The sequence below is a fragment of the Suricata suricatta genome, chromosome 7, assembly GCF_006229205.1.
Source record: "Suricata suricatta isolate VVHF042 chromosome 7, meerkat_22Aug2017_6uvM2_HiC, whole genome shotgun sequence".
NCBI classification, from domain to species: Eukaryota; Metazoa; Chordata; class Mammalia; order Carnivora; family Herpestidae; genus Suricata; species Suricata suricatta.
The window spans coordinates 42,995,445-43,016,926 of NC_043706.1; the positions used below are offsets into that span (position 1 = coordinate 42,995,445).

Consider the following 21,482-nt stretch of genomic DNA (forward strand, 5'->3'; position numbering starts at 1 on the left):
AGAATGGGAGCTATTTAATAGGGGAAGAGAAGGTGAGAAAGCAGATAAGAAAACAAAGAGGAAAGGCAGGCAAAACCTCTGCCCTTCCTCTAACTTGAGAGATTGTTTTCTGATTCACAAAAGCGGGAGGGCAGTCTCCAGACTTCACGTTTTCAGAGTTGCCACCTGTGATTTTACTGCTACCTCTCCTAGTGGCGGAACTCTCCTATGAATGAAATATGAGCGAGAAGTTTGGACACAACTTTGAACCTTCCTACTGGAAGGAAGAGTACTGACTTCAGTAAGATTAAGTACTCACCAAATAGAAATGATCTCATGGTATATTTTATTTTATTGTTTTTTAGAACGTTTATTTATTTTTGAGAGAGAGAGAGAGAGAGATTGAGAGAGGGAGAGAATGAGTGAGGAAGGTGCAGAAAGAGGGGGACAGGAGATCCAAAGCAGGCTCCGTGCTGACAGCAGAAAGCTGGATGCGGGGCTCAAACCCATGAACAGCGAGATCATGACCTGAGCCAAATCGGACATTCAACTGACTGAGCCATCCTCATGGTATATTTTAAATTCCAGACCTTCCAGAAAAAAATTAAAAAGTGACATTTGCTTTTGTTTTGTGATACACCTAGGGTAAATGGGAATATCATCCCTCGGCAAAAGCCCAAACCATTTAGAAAGCAAATCATGGGTATGGTTAGAGCATGTTAATGCAGTATTTCACGAAGTTCAACAAACCTTGATAGGCCTCTTTTGTAAGGAAATTACATTACTTCGAATGCTTTGGTTGCATGGACAGAAAGCCCACATCAGACTGGTTTCCATATTGAAGGGAATGCGTTGCTTTGCGTGTCTGAAAAACTAGAGCTGGCTGCTCTCGGGCAGAGATCACTCCAGCAGCCCAGGAAGCTAGTTGGCCTCTGCTGCTCTGCCCTGTGGTACGAACTTCATCCTAACACTGTCTGCTTTTATTGTTTCTGAATAGCTGCCAACAGTTTTGGGGGCCAAGTGCTTCTTTATTCACATCCTACAGGGAATGATTATTTTTCACTTAGAAGTCTCAACAGAAACCCTGGTGGTTCATTGCACAGCTTAAAACATACGCCGACGCCGAAACCAATCACCATGGGGAGGGAGGCGGGGAGCAGGGATGGTATCTGCAGATGGGCTTAGGGAACCGTGTTCTACTCTTATGGAGCTGGGGGGTGGAACCTGCACCCCAGAATCCCATGGATCCCTGAGAGAAAATGACAGAAGGGAAGAAAGGAAAAGGCGTTGGATGATAGGGAGAAAGTAATCCACAAGCAGTATGGTGACGCAGCGCAGTTTTAACTCAGTGCTCATTTCCTAGGAATTAAATACTCTTTCTGAATAGGAGACATCTATCCTGTTCAAGAGTAGTCACTGAGTTTGATGAAGGGAGAAAGCACATCAAAAAAAAGGGGAGAGTAGTGGAAGATCCCCAGCCCAGAGAGCCCTTTGTTTCTCTCTGCAGATACAGATCCTGCCCAGGTTTTCTGTGTGCCACAGAGGGGTTGGAGATCTACTTTGTAAATAAAAGGAATAGAGGGTCTTCTCTATAATTTTTGCCCAGAAACGAACATGCTTTATTTTAGAAGCACTTTGCCTTGAGGATCAAAAGTCAGTCCTGAATTGCTTCTTCTGTTCTTGACAGACTTAAATCTTAGCCTCATAATGAAGTGTCAGAATGAAATGGCTGGGGAAGCAATGACTACAATTTTGCCAATGGTTTCTGGGCTCCTTTCGGTGAGTCACTGCTCCTCAGTAAAGCAGTAAGAACAGAGATACATGGCTAAAAATTAATAAAGGAGTCTGGCAGCCTGCCTCAGTCTTGGAATTAACTACATCCACCCTGCCCACTCTCACTCCCAACCCTTTTTATATGCCCTCCAGGACATGTGCCCACAATACTGAAAATGTTAGGAAACAATTATATAAGCAAATAGAGTTGTTCAATTCTGCTTAACAACCAGAGTTGAGGGGATGCGTTTGTTTATGTAACAAATTCCTCAGAATAAATTGAATTTGCAAGGTCTCATGAAATTCATAGGGATTGGAGTTCGCTCACTCTTCAAAAGCAATCAGCTATTTCTAAGTATAAAAGGGAGAAAAGCTACTTATAGCACTTTCCAACATACTGCAAAGATATTTTACTGAATAAGCACAATTATTAAAACTGCATTATCTTTAAAATAAACAGGGAAGCAACTGTACACGGAACTTAAAATCCCAACATACAGGTACATTACATGACATTACATTCCTGTGAGCTTTCCTCTATGCTGTTTATTGCTTATTGCCATCTAGTCCATACAGCCTTTCTCAATCTCCCTCTTCGAAACTGCTACGGCAGTTCTGTATACATGTCATTTGGCATTTCTCATGGGTCATCTGACACTATTAAGTAGGGCTTGTTTTTCATGTTGCTAGGGTCTCATCTCCCCGGCTGTATTATAGGCAACTCAGGAAAGTTATGTGCCTTTGAATTTCCCCAGTGGTTCGTTAAGTGACTTGAGTTAGACTACAAGTTCCTTGAGGGAAGGGACTTCATCCCTTATTTTGTTTTCCAAGGTAGCTCCTAAAACGCTATCCTGGCATATGACATAGACTCAATAAATATTTCTTGAATTAAAGAATAAACATACTCATATTAGGTGCTCCCTAGATACCTGTTAGGTTGAATATGGCTACTACTAATCTACTACCAGCTGGATCTATGTTTGAGTGAATTTTCCCATCACTGGGTGACTTCCTTTAGTAATTCAAGACAAGTGCATGGCTTTGTGGCCCAATACTGCCCCAGGATATATGAGGGACCCAAACACACACACACACACACACACACACACACACACACACACACACACAAATAGAGATCATAGTTGCTATTCCTGAGGAATCCACGCTTCTTTTTACTGCTCAAGTATTGTAGATTTACTCTTACTACCCCTCTTCTCCAAGCAAGTTTTTGTAAATGAGGTATCTTGCCAAGATCAGGGCTATTGTTTTACACTGGAATGTAACCCAGATCAATGGCCACAGTGATACAGCCAACCAGGCATCCTCTTGCAGGGATGGGAAGCAAGGGAAATTAAGGCTGTTGGCTTGCAGGGGGGTGGGGGAGGGGTGCAGTATAGCAAGCACATCCCTTTGTGCTGAGATCATTAACTCTCAGAGAGGCCCACTCAACACTGGAAATCCCCTGTTGTATTCCTTCATTAAAATGCATAGTTTAAGAGGCAAATGTCCACAGTAAGGCAACTCTGTTTGCTGCCATTGCTGAAGATGTCTGATAGTTCATGCTGCCTTCTCCTGTTTCTTTTCCTGTAAAACCACCAGACTTCTCCAGCAATAGAATTATTGGGAAGAGTTCCCTTCCTGCCTGTACCCAGGAGCTTCCCAGCTATGAGGAAGTGCCTAGCAAGGGGTTCTTTTTCCAAATGTATTTTCAGAATTCCCACTATTCAGAGCAGGAACAAGATTCTTCCTTCCTGATTTTGGGTTGGCAGCTGATAGCAGCATGGAGCACTTATTTAGCAAATTCAGCAAAACCTTCTGTATTCACTCATGAGAGGGGCTCCCAAACTGCCTCAGTGGTCTGAACTCTAAGGGATGACAGCTGCAAGGCCACAAGGCTATGTGTTCATGATCAACTTTGGTCATCAGCTACTTTCAAGGCAATTTTCTCTGACTCACAAAGTATGTGGTACACGAGAAGATAAATTGGCTCTTGGTACACAAATTTAGAATGGGTGCAATTTTCTGAGGATTATACTAAGGATCTGTGGGATTACATTTCTAGTACAAAGACCCATCTTGGTATAAAATTGTCCAAATGAAGTCATTCACTTTCCTGAAAAATCTTCTGTTTTGTTTGTCTTTAAAGACCTCATGTTTCTTGGGTTGGCTATTTAAAATACGTAATGGAAAAGTTAAGGACTTTTAAAAGAAACAATAGAAAAATGAGACTATGGCATTCTATTTCTTGTTATATTTATTCAATATTCATATTTATCCTATAGATTTGGGTTACATGATACATATTTTGCCACACCTCAGACTAAAAAGTTTTCAAAGGAAAACTTAACATCTTGTCCGCAAACTTGTTCCTGCTCCTGATTTCTCTATTTCCACCATCTCTTTCAGCCACCCAGATTCAAGCCATATACCTCCTCAAATCCTTCCCCTTGACTGATCCCATTTCTAATTATTTTCCAAATCTAGTGGATTCTACCACTCTATGTCTCTTATGTGGAATATAGCATAATTATATAACCTAAGTCATGCCTTACTCTAATCCATTCTATACAAAACCTTTTAATACTTCATTAGGGCCTTGTGAGCTGTGTACCGACCTCTGAACCAGGTATTAAGGGGCCTTCCCAATTGGGCCAATGTGTGTATTCAGTCTTTCTTCCCACCACTACCTGTAGTCTGGTCTTAATAACAGTGAAACCATAAACCTTCAGCTACATACCCTTGTACTTAATGAGTCTTTGGTCACTCTGTTTTCTCAGTCTAGAAGTTCACCTAACCCTTCGAAGGCAACTTTCCCCAGAAACAAAGATCGTTCTCACCAGATACATCCTTTCTCTCAAATCTCCACAGTGTGGTGTTGGGGCATTTCTTAGCCTACATTCCTTGTCATTATTTAGGAGCTCAATGTCCTCCTTGCCTTCTCCTAGATATCATCTTCTGAGGGCTGAGAATATGTCTTACTCTTAATGGAAGCTTCTGCAATATCCGGGACACTGCCTTGCATATAGTGAGAGCTCAGTACATTAAAAATGTATAGTTTCTAAGTAAATAAGATAAATAGATACTACCAATTGAGCTGAAGTGGCATGGTCTCCTCTATTGAACCTATTACTGTCAACCTCCAGCAAATGTCTGTCAGCTCCAAAAGATATCACAGTAATTTCCTAACAGCCTTTTAGAAAACAATAATCATCTGTTAATCCTTGGCCACTGGCTAACACTAATCGCATGCTTCGCTGAAGGGCATTGTCATCCTTGGCTTAAAATATTCGCAGCTCAATTTAAAAGATGGTTATATGGTAGCAGACGGCAGCTACACTGGCGGTAGTAGGCGTAAGGTAGAGAGAAGAATCACCGTGTTGTACACGTGAAACAAATGTAATGTTATGCGTCGACTATACTAAAAAAATGTAAACAAAACCGAAAAGGAAACAAAACAATGGCAAACAAAAAAGCCCCCAAGATCCACAAATAGTTCAAAATAAATTTTCCTAATGAAAGATCGTTACAAGAATCTCTTACGTTGTCATTGGGAATATATGTAGAGGGACCTGAGAAAAGTAACATCTATTGTTTTTAGGGGACCTACTCTTGGGGCACTGATCAGGTTACTAGGTGACAAAACAATAGCTATAGTTATGGGTTTAGGAACTGCTTCTCTCTAGGGGCACCTGGATGGCTCAATCAGTTGAGCATTCGACTCTTGATTTTGGCTCAGGTCATGATCTTAGGGTCGTGGGACTGAGCCCTCATGTCGGGCTCAGCACTGATAGAGTGTGAATGGTAGAGGGGCAGAGAGAGAGGGAGACACAGAATCCAAAGCAGGCTCCAGGCCGACTGCACAGAGCTCGATGTGGGGCTCAAACACATAAGCAGTGGGATCATGACATGAGTCGAAGTCAGACACTTAACTGACTGAGCCACCCAGGTGCCCCCAAAATGGTTTTAAATAGTCTTAGCCAACCATGGATATTCTATCTTCCTTTGAATTTATTTAGTTTTAATCTTGACTTATTTTTGAGAGAGTGTGTGATCTTTGTTTTTGAGAGAGAGAAATAGTGCAAGTAGGGGGAGGAACAGAGAGAGAGGGAGACACAGAATCTGAGCTGTCGACACAGAGCCCAATGCGGGGCTTGAACTGAGGAACCCTGAGATCACGACCTAAGCTGAAGTCGGACACTTAACCGGCTGAGCCCCCCAGGCGCCCCAGTATCTTTATTTTTAGAAGTCATTCTAGGAGTCAGTAAGCAAATTGGTGCCTAGAGTGTCTCTGGAGCAGGGATGTGTCCTGGGTAGGTAGTTGACCTAAACTGGTTAGTCGGACCTGAAGGAGAGACTTTTTTTCCATAGTTGGGATAGAGGCCCCCCTTTGCCCTTTCCCATTTAATATGGATATGGATATATAGATATAGATATAAACATGATTTTTAAAAGCAGTTTGAGTTGAAGGTTTCATTGTTGAGGGCTGAGAGCCTGCTGATTTTACACACCAAAAAACTCCACAGTTGAACTGTAACTGAGTGCAGGTAGTTTAGGAGCACAGTAACAAACGAACATCAAGGACAACATATATGTTCATCCTGACTCTGATATTACTTTTTCTTTAGAGAAGCATTTTTCTCTTGGAGGGTGGGGGGTGCATGCAGGCCTAGTAGAGACTCTTAAGCAGGCTCCATGCTCAGTGCTGAGCCCGACATCTATCTCTCTCACAAAAATCAATAAATGTTAAAAAAATTTTTTTAAAAACCATTTTGGGGGAGGTAAGAATTACTTAAAGCTTACTGATGCTGTCAAACATAAAACAAAAGAGGGGTAATACTGTGGAGTAAGTCATAATTGTAGATATGGATTAGCATTCCTGCTCAAACAATGAAAACTGACTTCTTAAATTTAAAAACTGCAACTTTTGTGATAGAAGATCTTTAAAGGACTTGTACATTCACGGAGTGAGACTTAGTTACAAACAGATGCTAACATTTCTCCAACAGCATCATCCTTGGTGAAGAAACGGGACCTATTTAAGGTAGGGCGAACGTTGTAGGGAGTCCGGGGCCAAGGCTGTCTTCTTCCGTGCTCTCTCCTGACGCTTACAGAAGGCCTGGCACAGACCAGGTGTTCAAAACAGCTTCTGATCACATTAATAAACACAAAATAACTTCCAATAAATGATGGGCACTTGCACTAGGACAGAATATTGCAGTGAAAAGGAGTCCTGGGCACCAGATAAACTTAACTCTAAAAGGATCCAAAAGAAGGATTTTCCAGAACCAAGCTACCCCACCATACAGACACCATTTAGTAAGCTTGCCGCTCGCTCCAAGCTGCAGATGTTCTGTAAGCCCAGCAAAGGTCTACCCACCAGAGCGTTGTAAAGAAATATTACACTTCTAACTTAATTTTTTAAAAGTAGAACTCGAGCAACGTCAAATCTATCCTTAAATGAAAGCTGAACATTTGAAACTAAACCCTGCTCTCACCAGGAAGTTGCAACTGTTCTACTGGGTTCTGATGAAGTCTCCCACCAGAAGCCACCAGAGACATTCCCGCAAAGCCGTCACACGCTATGACTGGCCAACCAAACAAGACGCGATCTCCTGGATCTCCCTGTATTTTGATAATAAAGAGAAGGGGGATTCAGCCAAAGTTTTCCCCGCTCTGAGCCGTCATCACTCTGCAGACTTTCGGGACAAACGTGGCCCAGCTGTCTCACTGACCTTCCAGGGCACTGGAACTTCCCACTTCCAAATGCCATGAACCCGTCCAAGAAAGCATGCTTCTCTAAATTTGCCTTTTCCCAACGTTCCTGTGGGAAGAAAGCATTTTTTTTTTTCCAAATCAGCCTTATATAAATAAGCTTAACTTTATTTCTCTAGGCTAAAAATGACTTTGTACAGCTAATCCTTGCATATAAAGTTGCAGGGCTGTTGGTAATTTTTTTTCCGACCTGTTATTCATATCAGACACAATTGTGTTTTGGGAATGGGAACTAATAAATAAAAAGGTTTAAAAAGAATTTTAAGTGGTAAATGTAAATGATAATGTAAATCAACCACAGAACTGACCTCAGAAAAGGAAGACTATTTATAATAAGATCTCAGGCGCCATCACAAAATTGTTCTTAGTAATAAATTTAGTAAGTTACTGGCAGCCTGGCCTATTGGAAGGAGCTTGAGATGCAGAATGAATACATCTGGCTGCCATTTTTTTAAAAAGTTGTACCTAAAGGCAGAGGGTGGACTAAATGACCTCTTAAGATTTTCCTCGTCCCTGCAACTCCCCAATTTTAAGAAACAGCAGAGCACAGCTTTAATTTGACTTTGTTTGATTTTATTACTTCTTGAAAACCAATAACAGGAGCAATTGCCTGATGAATTTAAAACAAGTCTTCTATCAGAACCAGACATATTTACTTTAATACACTTTGCTGGTTTCATGTGATTTATTTTTAAGTTAATGAACCTTATTCCAAAAACCTTTCTATCTTACTTGTGTTATACCATCCATATTACAAGTCTAATTTTTACTTTGTAATCAACGGGGTTACCAGAGAAATAGGTCTGCTGAATGATACAGCTGTAGTTGATCCATGAATTTATACTCCTGCCATGAAATAAATTAAAGCCAAAGGGTAATGATGCATTTTGAAAGAGATGACTTACAGGTTTGAACACTTCCGGTTCAGGAAAGAGCTTTGGATTTCTATGCAGCCAAAATGGAGACAACATCAACAAGTCACCAGAAGGAACAGTGTAATTCTGTGATAGAAAAATCAGTTTCAAGTCATTCTTGGAAATATGCTTTAAAGAGAGTTTGGGTCATTATAAATAATGCTCCAACTATATTGGAGAGAAGACATATACATTTTATAATCAATGATGAGAAAATCTAATTCTTTCCTGGAAGAATCGTTTCTATTTCCCAGCTTAAGCAATGTCTACATCCTGATTCTGATGATTAGTTACATGTGCATACACATTTGGTTACACGGGGCAAATATATTAGTTAAGGGTGAAAATTTTCGAAACTAATAGATATGTCTGCTGTAATGCAGCTTTTGATGTTTGATACTGGGGTTGGTGGCAAGTGCTTTTGATGGGAACCACAGTGGATCCCCAGGTGTGGAGAGAAAAACCTAACTCTGAGGCAGGACACTGGCCATAGTACCACTGAGGGTGGGAACAGAGGGTGTCTCCTATGCCCGGGGACACTCATGACAGTGTCAGGCAGAGGCAGTGGAGTCTCTCTCTCTCTCCCTCTTTTTCTCTCTTTTTCCACTCCAGAAGCAGCTATTAGGGCAGAAAAAATATAAAGACAACTGTTTAGGAAAACACAGGACAAACCGAGTGCTGGGTGTTTCTTGGTTGGTATGGGTTTAGGAACGCTGCTGTGGCTGTGGGATGAAAGTTAAGCAGTGTGTTTCTGAATTATCCTTCCCTGTTTATGTTATCATAGATTTTCTAATCGATAAACAATACTTAGAACTAAAAACCTTGTCCTAGAATCACCCTGACTTCACCATGTTTAGGAACCACAGGACAAAGGGCCCTGCCATGTTGTGTAGCCACTACATTGCTATCAACTTTCCTAAGGCACAGACATTTTGTTCGTAACTCCCATCACCAATCATTGGAAGTCATATCTATTTAACCCTATGCGAGTTTGAAATGTCCTCAAGATATTCACAAAAACACTTACCTTAGGTATCTAGAATGTGAGCACCTTACAATGAAAAATATGTCTTTTTATAGTAGCAGGGAGTGGTATATGGGAACGGGTCATCATTTTTCAACCAGAGAGAAACCCTGTTAGCTCCAATGGGGACTGAATATTGCTTAAAGTTTGGCAACTGCAGTACCAGAAGTGCTGGAGACAGCTCCCAAGCAAGGGACAGAGCTGGGATTTTGCTGGTGTCCTCTTACCATTTAAAAACCTTTTTTTTATGTTTTTTATTTATTTTTGAGAAACAGAGAAACAGTGCAAGCAGGGGAGGGTGAGAGAGAGAGGGAGACACAGAATCTGAAGCAGGCTCCAGGCTCTAAGCTAGCTGTCAGCACAGAGCCCAAAGTGGGTCTTGAACCCACGAACCATGAGATCATGACCTGAGCTGAAGCCAAATACTTAACCAACTGAGCCACCCAGGCGCCCCTCTTCTTACCATTTTTAAGGTAGAAAAAGACTTATAAGGTCCAAGCCTATCTGTTCCTTCTATCCTGGCCAGAACTGAGGGTAGAAAGGTCGTGCCTGACTTTGAGATCAGCTGAGGAGGGGCCTTAATGTGTGTTTGTGGGCAGGGCTGGGGACAGCCCTGGGACAGGGCCCCAGGCAGGTCAGCTGCTGCCCTTCCCCTCCCTACCGCATAGACCCCTTTAGTGGCTGGTTATTGACCCAGGACTTGGAGGCTCATGGTCGCAGCCTACAATACAGGCGGGTAGAAGACTTCAAGCGGAATTTCAGGGACAGAATTAACATTAGCAACAGGGAGCAGAACAGAAAGAAGTTCCTGCCACAGCAGCAAGTGCCAGGCTGCTGAATGGCATAAAGAAATGTGAGACCCGGTTAGGTCAAAGGAACCTCAGAGCAAAGGGACATCATTATCCCGTCTAACAGTGCTGTGATCATCTACACGGCCCATGCAGGGAAAGACCCAAAGGGAGACAGAACGGTCCTAGGACCAGAACACGGGTCGTGTCTCCGTGTTGTCACAGCTGTCTCTCAGGTAGCCAGAATTCACTGAGCCTGGCCAGCCTGCCTCACGGGGATCCTGTGAGGCCCAGTGAGCTTCATTTGCTAGTCTGAAGAGGAGGTTTTCTGGAAGAGGGAAGAGAAGGAAGGACACTTGGTTATACCTCAAGAAGGATGCTGAGAGCAAAGTGTGTGCAAGAAATGTAGAATCTTGAAGAGAAAGCGAAGTCCTATAGAAATGCAAACCATCTATAGGAGACACATACTTTCTCTCCTAGCTCTTGGCCAGGAGTGTGATTACGTTGCAAAGAGAGACTAAAAATTAAAAAGGACACTCTTTTTGCATGAAAAATGTTCTCTATCAAGATTTTAGAGAATTCAGAAAAATAGAAAAAGCCAGAAAACAACCAGAGTGTTTTCAAAAAATAGTCATCAACTGTCTGGACTTCCCTCCAGCACATTTACCTAACATTTTAGTGTTTTGTTGTTGTTGTTAAACATAGTCTTTATCCTGCTGAAGAGTTAAATTTTGAATCTTACTTTGTTCACCTAATATTATAGCACAAGTATTTTTTTTCTTTATATTGTGGACTCATTGTAAACAGTTTTATCTCCACTGTCTCTTTAATCTTTCATTGGGTAGATTAATCATAAATAATTTAATCATTCCCTGGGGGTTTTTTCTATAATAAATAATGCTATCAAAAGCATCTGCTTCCATAAAGCATTTTTTCATATGAAATCTTTTGACATAGATGTTCCAAAAATATAGGGCTTGGACATTTTTAAAGGCTGTTAATACATTTTGCTCAACTGTTCCCTCAAATCTTGTAGCTAAATAGGTTTCTACCTATAATATTTTAGTGTCAATTTCACTGCCCTCTTCTCTGCTAATCTGACATTTAATAGGTTATTTTTGGTTGCTATATAAAACTTTATGTCTCTGTTGAGGATTTTTCCATGTTATTTTCTCCTAGGAACTTTTGTGTTTATGTTCTGTCCTCATTAATTTATGTAATATTACTGCTTTATTTATTGATCTGTGAGTTCTTTAAATATTAACATTATTTATCCCTGTGTTATATGTACATTAACATTTGTTCTTAATTTTTGGTTTATTTTTAATTTGGATTGTACTTAAAGAAAACACGTATTAAATTTTGATGTGATACATCAAATCTGTTCATCTTGTGGTTTCATTGATGTATACCAAGCTTTGGCAGCTCTTTTCTCTCTAAAATAAGGTTCTCAAAGGTGGTCTAATAACTTCTAAGAGTTCTTAAGACCATTTCAAAGGCTCTGCCTGGTCAAAAATCATTCCTGGGTAAAAGATTCAAAGTATAGGACAAACCAATGGATTTTCATGTAACTGAATACAATAAATTCATTGGTGTTTCAGATTGTAACAAACTTTTAGGAAACTCTCACTGTTGAATTTCAATGAGGTATAAGAGAGCAGACATATCTGAAAAAGTTATTGAAATATTGATTCCTTTTCCAGGGACGTGTCTGTGAAGCTGCAGTTTCTTCATTTCCAACAATGGAAACAATATATCACAACAGATTGATTCCAGACACATTAATGGGAACACAGATGTCCTCTATTAGCAAGGCATTAGACATATTGGCAAAAACTTAAAATAATGCTATTCTTCCACATTTTTTAATGTTTTGGAAAATATAGTTATGTTTCATAAAACCATGCTATTATTTTCACATGTAGTAGGTTTCTTGTTATTTTTAAATTAATTAGTGAATAAATATTATACCACTTTCTCAGTTTTAGTTTCTAACACGGTAAATATTGATAGAGTATAACTCACATAAATAAAAGTCTTTGGGGTCCTTAAAAATGATAAGAGCATAGGGGTTGAGTAGCTCAGTCAGTTGAGTGTGCAACTTCAGTTCAAGTCATGATCTCATTGTTTGTGGGTCTGCCTTGCTTCAGGCTCTGTGCTGACAGCTCAGAGCCTAGAGCCTGCTTCAGATTCTGTCTCCCTCTCTCTCTGCCCCTCCCCCACTTGTGCTCCGTCTCTCTCTATCTCTAAAAAGTAAATAAACATTAAGAAAATTTAAAAAATAATAATGCTAAGAATATAAAGGGATCCTGAGAACAAAAAGTTTGAGAACTGCTACTCTAAAAGTTAAAAACTACCCATTTTTCTGGCTAGTCATCTCAAACCATAGTTTAACCTCTTCCCTTTTCATTGATTTATGATTCATTTGTCCTATATTATACTCTTGGGTACAAAGAGTTTCTGTATTATATATCCAGCCTGTTATATTGATATCGAACACCTCGTCTGACACCAGTATCGTGCCATTTTAACGGTTGTAGTTTTATAATATGTTTTAATACCTTGAGAAGATACTTAATATTATTTAACTGTTCATATTTTCTAACACTTCCTTGTTTATTTCTTTCCTGGGTATTCTTGAAGATTAACTGTGTACCAAAAGTATGAAACCTTGAAAACAGAGTACAGGTAGAAGTTTAAGAGTTTTGGAAAGATGGTGTAAGAAAGAAAAGGAAGGAATGCAGCAAATCAAAGAAAGCAGATAGCATCTGCCCATGTTAATTTGTTCCAAAAGTATAGAAAGGAAGAGGTACAGGGGCAAAATGAAGGAGACCGTGTTCAGACGGCATCAGGAAAGAGCAGTAGGAGGGCACTTCTAGCTCTCACAGCGAGAACCAGGACCAGATGCCCAACAGGGCAGAAAACATGAGCCTCTGCCACTAATGACACAGATGATCCCATTCAAATGTTTTTCATAATCTAAATTTCTGGGAACACCTCAATATGTTCAATAAAGACATTCTACCTGTTTTAGAAAATATATGAAGCTTAAAAGGGCCAAATTGTATGAATTCATACCAAGGAAATAATGACTAATGCATACCAGGATTTGGCCATATGGGTGCCCATCTTTACACTGTTTGTAACAGTAAACATCTGGAAGCCATATGCATTCAGGCATAGGAAACTGATTTAGAAATAGTCTCCCTAAGGGAGATTATAAATTTGTTGTGGCCATTAATACCTCATATTTTTTTCAAAAGCCTCTTCCCTGCTTGCACAGTCTCTCTCTCTCCCTCAAAAATTAATAACATTAAAAAAATTTTTTTAATTCAAAAACTATATTGTGGAAAATAAGGAAAGGAATTTCTAGAACATTCTTGGAAGACAGCAGCCTGAGCATATGTCTCTGGGTTGCCTGGTCAGTAAAAGAGACACCAGTCAGGCTTGGAGTAAGCCTGGATCCACAGCCTCTAGGAAGAAAGTATGAATGTGAGGAAGTGGAGATAAGACATTATGATTTTTTTTTTTTTACAACTTCTCAAGTTGTGTCAGACACCTATTACTTTTAGTTAAAAACTTTTTATTGGGACTCTATAATGTTGGAGTTATTAAACAGCTCCGTTTTGTAAGAGGATTCTATGCAGTGAATCATAAATGTGCTTATTCCGCTGGACCAATAATCCACTACTAAAATATAATTCAAGGTAATCATTAAAGAAAATGTACTGTGCACGAAGATGCAAATAATCACCACATTTAAGTAACCACAAAGGAAAACAATCTAAATTCCCAAGAGTTAGGAAATAATGAAATACTTAAGCTATCAATTCAGTGGACTATTATAAGGCTACGAAAAAAAATATTAAAACTCTGGATGCATGAAAAGTATAATAATGTTAAAAAGTGTTTAAGTGGCAGATTTCCACTATGGTGAAACATAGACTTCTGTTTTGATGTCATACAAGGAGCATGCTAGATAGTTGTATGGTGAAAGGGTCACGGGGAGTTGTACATACATGAGTCTGTATATGTTGCATGTGTTTGAACTTGGGTGTTTTCTTACGTAAAGTTCTTGAATGAGTACAATTGATTTTGAAAAAACACGTGGTGTTCATGGCACAACAAACTTATAATCTCCCTTAATAAGACACAACCCTGATAAGAACATATGGTTAAAAGCTCTTCTAAGAGCTGCTTGCTTAAGGATAGAGGAGGTTTTCAGGTCGGTGTATGGAGCAGGAGAATATAGTGACTGTAGTAGGGCCAATTTTGCAGCTTGACCAACAATTAAGTGAGTTGCACAGAAATTTTGTGACAAAAACAAGTACATTTGTAACAACATCTTATGGTAAAATAAAAATACAAGAAAGGAAGAAATAGACTGAGTCATCTTCAAAGGGCCTAAAATGAGAAGCAAAATGAAATAAACAAAAAAACCAACATATGTCCAGTGGAAAATTTCTGCTAGAAGGGAAAAAATACGCACAGAAGACAGATTTCAGGTGGTGGTACAGTAAAAGATATGGGAAAAATAAGAGGATAATTAGTGTGGCAAGAGAATAGTGAGGGCAAATAGTAACTATTTGAAGAAAGAAGCATTGAGGTATAGTATGACCAAGTAAAAAAACAAAGTAAATGAACAGCATGATGGGGATGTGGGAGGGGAAAATGGGTGATGGGCACTGAGGAGGGCACCTGTGGGCTGAGCCCTGGGTGTTGTATGTAAGTGATGAATCATGAGAATCTACCCCTAAAATCAAGAGCACACTGTATATCTTTTTTGTTAGCCAACTTGGCAGTAAATTATATATATTTAAAAAAATGAATATTGAAAGTCAGGGTAGCAGAAGCTAAAAAGAATACAATTTGAAAAGTGCACCATGTTGATTGGGAACTGGAATGCATCTAAAGGTCTTTGGTTTGGGTCTGGTAAGAAAATTTATTGATGTAACAAATTTAAGCTTTTCATTATGAAATTATCATGTGATGATCTCACATATTTAGCTAATGAAATAGCACACGCTGGGTGTTATGTTTGAGAAGGAAGATGCAGAGCTGTCATATATGAGACTGGCAGAACAATGGTCAAAGAAGTCCGAGATAGAATGTGTTGAAGTCACATAAACCACACTGAAAGTTACAGGAAAAAAAAGTACAAAACTAATAGGAAAAAATATCTATAAGAATTTAGATATGAAGATCCTTAATTTTTTTCTCCCTTTTTGGTTAGGGCATAATTAGTAAAGATGAAATAGGAACTTAAAAGGAGAGAGGTTTCAGGGTAAAAAGCCTGAAAAATAAGATTAGGAAGAGGAAATGAGAGAAAAAAGAAAATCATTAAGGAAGAAGAAAGAGATCCAGAGGGAGAGTGGAGAAGAGAGGAAAGAAGTAAAGAAAGGCATCTGAGTGCTTATGAGAAGAGGGAAGGACAGGATAAAACATCTTTTAAGAGATCATCATGATCTAGAAACCAGACAAAACAGTACTAAAGAAAGAACAAAAGAAGGAAGGAAGGAGGGAAGGAAGGAAGGAAGCAAGCAAGCAAGCAAGCAAAACTACAGACCACTATCTTTTATGAACTTTCAGACAAAAAATCCTCAACAAAATATTAGTGAAACAAATTTAACAATGTATAAAAAGAATTAGACATCATGGCAGAGGCCACACACATATCAAGTCAGCTGCGTGCGCCCCCACCCCCCACCAAAGAAAGACCCCAAGAGAGGCCTTTAAAAAAAAAAAAAAAAAAGAATTAGACATCATGATCAAATGACATTTATTCCAGAATGGCATGTCTATCATGACATGTCTTTCATGTCTATGAACAGCTGGTTCAACATTCAAAAATCAATAAATGTAATCCTTCACAACAGTAGGTTAAAGAAGGAAAAGCAAATGATTGTATCTACTGATGCAGGAAAAGCACTGGACAAACTTCAACACCTGTTTGTAATGAAAATTCTCAGCAAATCAGAAACAGAAGGAAATTTCCTCAATTTGAAAAGAGGCATCTGCCAAAAACCTACATCTAAAATCTAGCTTAATGGTGAAAGATTTTCCTCTTAATGCTTTCCTCTTAAGATCATGAACAAGGCAAGACTATCTGCTATCACTACTATTATTCAACACAGTGCTGGATGTAAGAGCCAGGGTAATAAGGGAAGAAAAAGAAATAAAAGAAATAAAATATCTACATAAAAACACTTGTAGGACCAATAAGCACATTGACTTTTGTGAAGTTGTAGGTATAAGGTGAACACACAAAAATCAACTGCATTTCTACAAGCAAGTAATGTAAAATTGAGAACCTAAATTTTTTAAATACCATTTACAAGAGCTCCAAAATAACTGAAATATTTAGGTATAAATTTCACAAAGCATGTATAGCATCTGTATACTTAAAAAAACAATCAAGATACCTACTAGCAGATAAATAACTTCTGTATTTCAGCTAATTATCTGTTAACCAGAATATAAAAAAGGCTTAATAAAAGTTCAATATAAACTATAGTAATATTCAGAGTAATAAACACATTCCTCTACTCAATTGCACTAAGTTGTTTGATTATCTCTCTCCAAATCCTATCTTTTTATACTGATATTTTAAAGCAATTAATAGATTATTTACAAGCAAAAACTGCCAAAATCCCACTAAAACTAAATGCTGTCATGTATGTAAGATCAGTTAAATAAACTATGTCTCCTTTGGGTGTAGCAAGCTGCAACTTTCATAAAATTTGGATGTTTTGTCTCTTTTGTCTACTAAAAATTGTAGACTTTCCCAGTTTTACAAGCACTCTCAAACTGTGTATTAAAAAGCTAAGAGTTGAGGGCTAACTAAAGCTGATCTAGCTGGATAATGCAGGCCCTAAGTGAAGCCATTCTGAAAAAATACTTTATTCTGCTTGACTGATGTGCCAAATATTGAGTTGAAAGTCAGCCACATGAACTGTCATGGAGGACTTGCAAATTTTCTCCCGCTTTGCTCCTAAGAAGGACCTCTCTTCCTCATTCAGCTGCTGACTGCGCATATCAGTTGCTATCATCCACAACATTCCTGCTATCTGTTTCCAGGGCTGTTTTCTATAGTCTGAAACTATCTTCCAGTTATCCAAAGGAACTTTCCTCATACCCTCGATTCCTGAACCTATTGCTCAAGATTACTTGCACGTTGGTTCTGCAGATTTCTCTAATCCACCTGCTTGATCCAAATAAGATTATATTAACTCTGATACGAAATCACATAGCCAAAATGATTATTGAGGAGCTTTGTTTTAGCTGAAATAGTTGCCAACAAATATTCACATTAATAATAATGTTACTGCACAACTCTTATCAGTAACCTGTTCTAGGGTCATTGGTGCTTAATGGAACTTAAGGAATTATCTAATAATATATGGGCAAAATATATACCTTTTTTTTCAAGGGTTGACTATTTTAAAACCAAAGCAAAGCTCACCAAAATTTTAATCGGCTTCATCACTTTTCTAGTAATAATACCAGGGGCTCTTAAACGAAGGGTTTCCAAAATACACCATTTGATTAGTGGGAGTTTCTTCAAGTCATCCTCAGATACTTTCATCTTATCTTTACCTGTGAAGAGAATTTCAAAAAAATGTTTAAAAGATCAACCTAAAGAGGACAGAAAGTGATTTCATGAGAGCTTATCAACACAAATTAGATGCTGCCTTGGACAGCAAGTGTTAGCATTGCTATTTCTTTTTGCATACCAACTTTAGTAACATATTGCCTCTTTTTAATCATTTTCCTTTTACCAAGATCAAATGTAGCTCAAAAAATTAAACCATTGTTGATTATTTCAAGGTGATGGACTGGGATCCACTCTTGGTCTTCACCTTCCTATGGCTATCAAATGATTAAGATAGTACTCATCAGAAAGGTGTTCAATTTTCACTCATTTAATCCTTGCTTGTCTAAATTCTCCTTCCACTTAAGGAAACAGCAATAGAAGACTGGCTTCAAAAGCATAAAGTAAAAGATCTGAGAAACCACCTGGCTTACTATTTCTACCTCTTCCCTGCTGATTCATTGTTGTTTTTGCTTTTGATTTTTCTTTTCTTTTTTTAATTTTTTTAACGTTTTTTAATTTATTTTTGAGAGACAGAGAGAGACAGTGTGAGCAAGGGAGGGTCAGAGAGAGACAGAGAGACATGGGATCTGAAGCAGGCTCCAGGTTCTGAGCTAGCTGTCAGCACAGAGTTCGACATGGGGCTAGAACCCACGAACCATGAGATCATGACCTGAGCCAAAGCCGGACGCTTAACCGACTGAGCCACCCAGGAGCCCCTACTTTTGATTTTTCAATCATACATTTCAGAAGGCCTAAAAAGAACATGAGGAAAAGGACAATGGGGCACATGTATTACATCTGGAATGATGAGCTCTCCCTCTAAACATAGGTGCACCAAACATTCCTAACGTAATGTGTCTACCTTAGCTTATGTTTAGATTGAACGTGTCTGAAAAAGGATGAGGACAATCTTTTTATGACCCAAAATATGATCAGGCCCTTTCAGTCCAATTACACTTTTCAGTTAGTAGTATTTCAAATAAAATGCTTGCATTTTGAAAATTACTTAAAACTACTCAGCTTTCAATTTGTTTTGACAGTATTTGGGTAATAAAGGCAAAAAACACTGTCAGTTTGATTAAGCCAATGTTCCACATTTGCTTCCCATCTGTATTGGGAATGAATGGATAAGATTATAATGTAAGGTCTCCAGCCATGTCTTTCTTAGATTCTGGATGAATCTAGTTCTAAAGTAAGCCCATTCTGCAGCATAGGGCTAGGTGGGTGTTACCTGGGAAATCTGACCTGTCAGTACATATGGAATTCCTGAGTCATCAGAAGCAAATGTCTTTGGTTAGTACAATCTGAAACCAGGCTTTCTGAGCCTTAGTTCTGCTAATAATACCCATAGGGACATCTATACATTCGATTCAACTTGACAAATTCTTGAACACCAAGTAAGGGCCAGGAGTTGAGTTAGGCTCTAGTAGGGTACAATTAAGGCATTGTTGCAATGAATTTAGTCTACAAGGAGGTAAAAGATAAGCCTCCAGTTAACTGGTACACCATGCAAGTAAGGAAGCTGTTCCATAATGTGTAAAATATTCTAGTATTTTATTCTAATATAAAAGCAGGGAGGTTCATGCCTAATTAAAAGAAAAGCAAAATATCCTATGAGTATCTTTCTCTAAAACTACAATTATAATTAGTTCTTTGCAGAGAGTAGACCTTCGTAAATAACTATTGAATTAACAAATGACCCAACTTCAACATGGGGGGATGGATGAATGAACAGTCCAGGCAAAGGAAAGAGGAAGAGCAAAAGGAAGACTGTACAAAGTGTGGGTGTGTTCAGAAAATGGCAATGGGTGTAGAGAGCCTGGAAGGTGGGATAAATGTGATGAACAGTGAGGAATCTCCTGAGGCCATTACACATGATCCATGATGCCATTCTGGAAAATTTGGAGACTCGAGAATTTGGGGACTTCCTGTCTTGTGTCAAGAGAGGATGAAACTTCCAGCAACGAAATACTGATATACAGCACTGTTCTTTATTAAGACCTTCTGCTCATTTGCTCAGACCTAAGTAACCTAATATTTAAAAAGAGACAAGCCAGCACCATCAATAGTTATTTGACCAGGACACAAAAGACAAGTAGCTATATAATGGCTATGGGTACTTTCTAAGACAATCCTTCAAAACAAACAAACAAACAAAATGAAAACCCTCATTTTCTTTTGTCTGAGCATTACCAGCACATATCATATGTCCTGACATGTACGTGGCCAAATCTTCTACAAGTAGTTACTGTGAACCCAAGGAATTATTACCATCAGAAAACTATCTTGATATGTCATGGAACCAAAATTTCACTTCTTTAATACTTTCCCTGAACTATCGCTGTACACTCCAGCCTAGTTCAGAAAAAAAAATTAACTTAGAGAATCCACAGTCAGAATCATAAATTCTTTATTTGAAAAAAACTGGCTGAGATCATTGCATATGCGAGAGCTATCACTACTAAATCAAGTGAGCAAATATTTATTTGGCATTTAGTGGAGAGCAAAGTGCTATCTAACCACTGCAGGAGAAACAAGAAATTGAAGGTTTAAATATAATTACACTTAAGAAGACAACAAATTCTAAAACTAAAAGAAGGAAGGAGAAGTGGTTTGCCCAGACAGGGTTACACTGAGGAATTCTGAGGTTCTAATTTATGAGCTTCTAAATGGCACACAAACCTAGCGTGGTGCCTAACGTGAGGTAAGAGTTCAATACAAGGGGTGATATTTATTACTGTTACTATTATTATTAGTGAGAATTTAGTAATAACTCTCTAGAAAGCACACCTTCCTGATTGACTTTTGCTCCATAGCTAGCATAGTGATTCTTTCCTCTTAAACCTTAGTTGGGAGAAAGGCTACAGTTTGAGAGCATATCCAATACTAATTGGATACCAGGTCTGGGGAATTCTTCCAATCATTCACCCAACAGATGTTTACTGAGAACCCCTTAGCAGTGTCCACATGCTGAGATGAATGGAAGAGCCTTGGCTGGTTTTTTTTATTTTTTTAATTTTTTAACATTTATTTATTTTTGAGAGACAGAGAGAGGCAGAGCATTAACAGCGAAGGGGGAAGAGAGAGGGAGATACAGAATCTGAAGCAGGTTCTGAGCTGTTTGTTAGCACGGAGCCTGATGCAGAGCTCAAGCGCACAAACTTCGAGACCATGACCTGAGCTGAAGTTGGACGCTCAACCGACTGAGCCACCCAGGCGACCCGAGCCTTGGCTCTTAAGGATTTTGTACGTAGTCTGAGAGAGAAGGCACAGAACTAAGGTAGTTAACATGTGGTAAGTGTGCAATGTACTTTGAGGCACAGTGGTGACAGTGACCACATTGGGGTGGGTGGGAAGGGGCAGGTGTTAAGGAGATGTCAGAGAGGCTTCTCAGAAGAGGTAAAATCGAAACAGAGGATTAGTTACACCAAAGTAAAGGGCATGTTCACATAACAGGAATTCAGCTGGCTGGAATAGGGTTCAGTGTAGGAAGTGATAAGACCAGGGGTCCTCACTGCAGTCCCAGGCTGCCCACACCAGTTGACGCCAGAGCTAGTGACAAGTGGTGTAGGAGGCGGATGCAAGACCCTGCCCGAGCACATGGCGAGGTACGGCCTGCCGGCCTCTAGTGCTCCCGC

At 39.1% G+C, this 21,482-nt stretch overlaps 1 protein-coding gene across 1 annotated transcript in view; it reads right to left on the bottom strand.

The window, feature by feature from the left end:
- LOC115296949 (24-hydroxycholesterol 7-alpha-hydroxylase) overlaps positions 1–21,482 on the bottom strand; it is a 96,294-nt gene that overhangs the window by 14,293 nt on the left and 60,519 nt on the right. The window contains exons 8-10 of the mRNA XM_029945433.1: positions 17,713–17,846; positions 8,430–8,525; positions 7,485–7,573 (exon numbers count right to left, since the gene is read on the bottom strand). Coding sequence (XP_029801293.1) covers positions 7,485–7,573; positions 8,430–8,525; positions 17,713–17,846 — 319 coding nt within the window. The remainder of the gene's footprint in view (positions 1–7,484; positions 7,574–8,429; positions 8,526–17,712; positions 17,847–21,482) is intronic.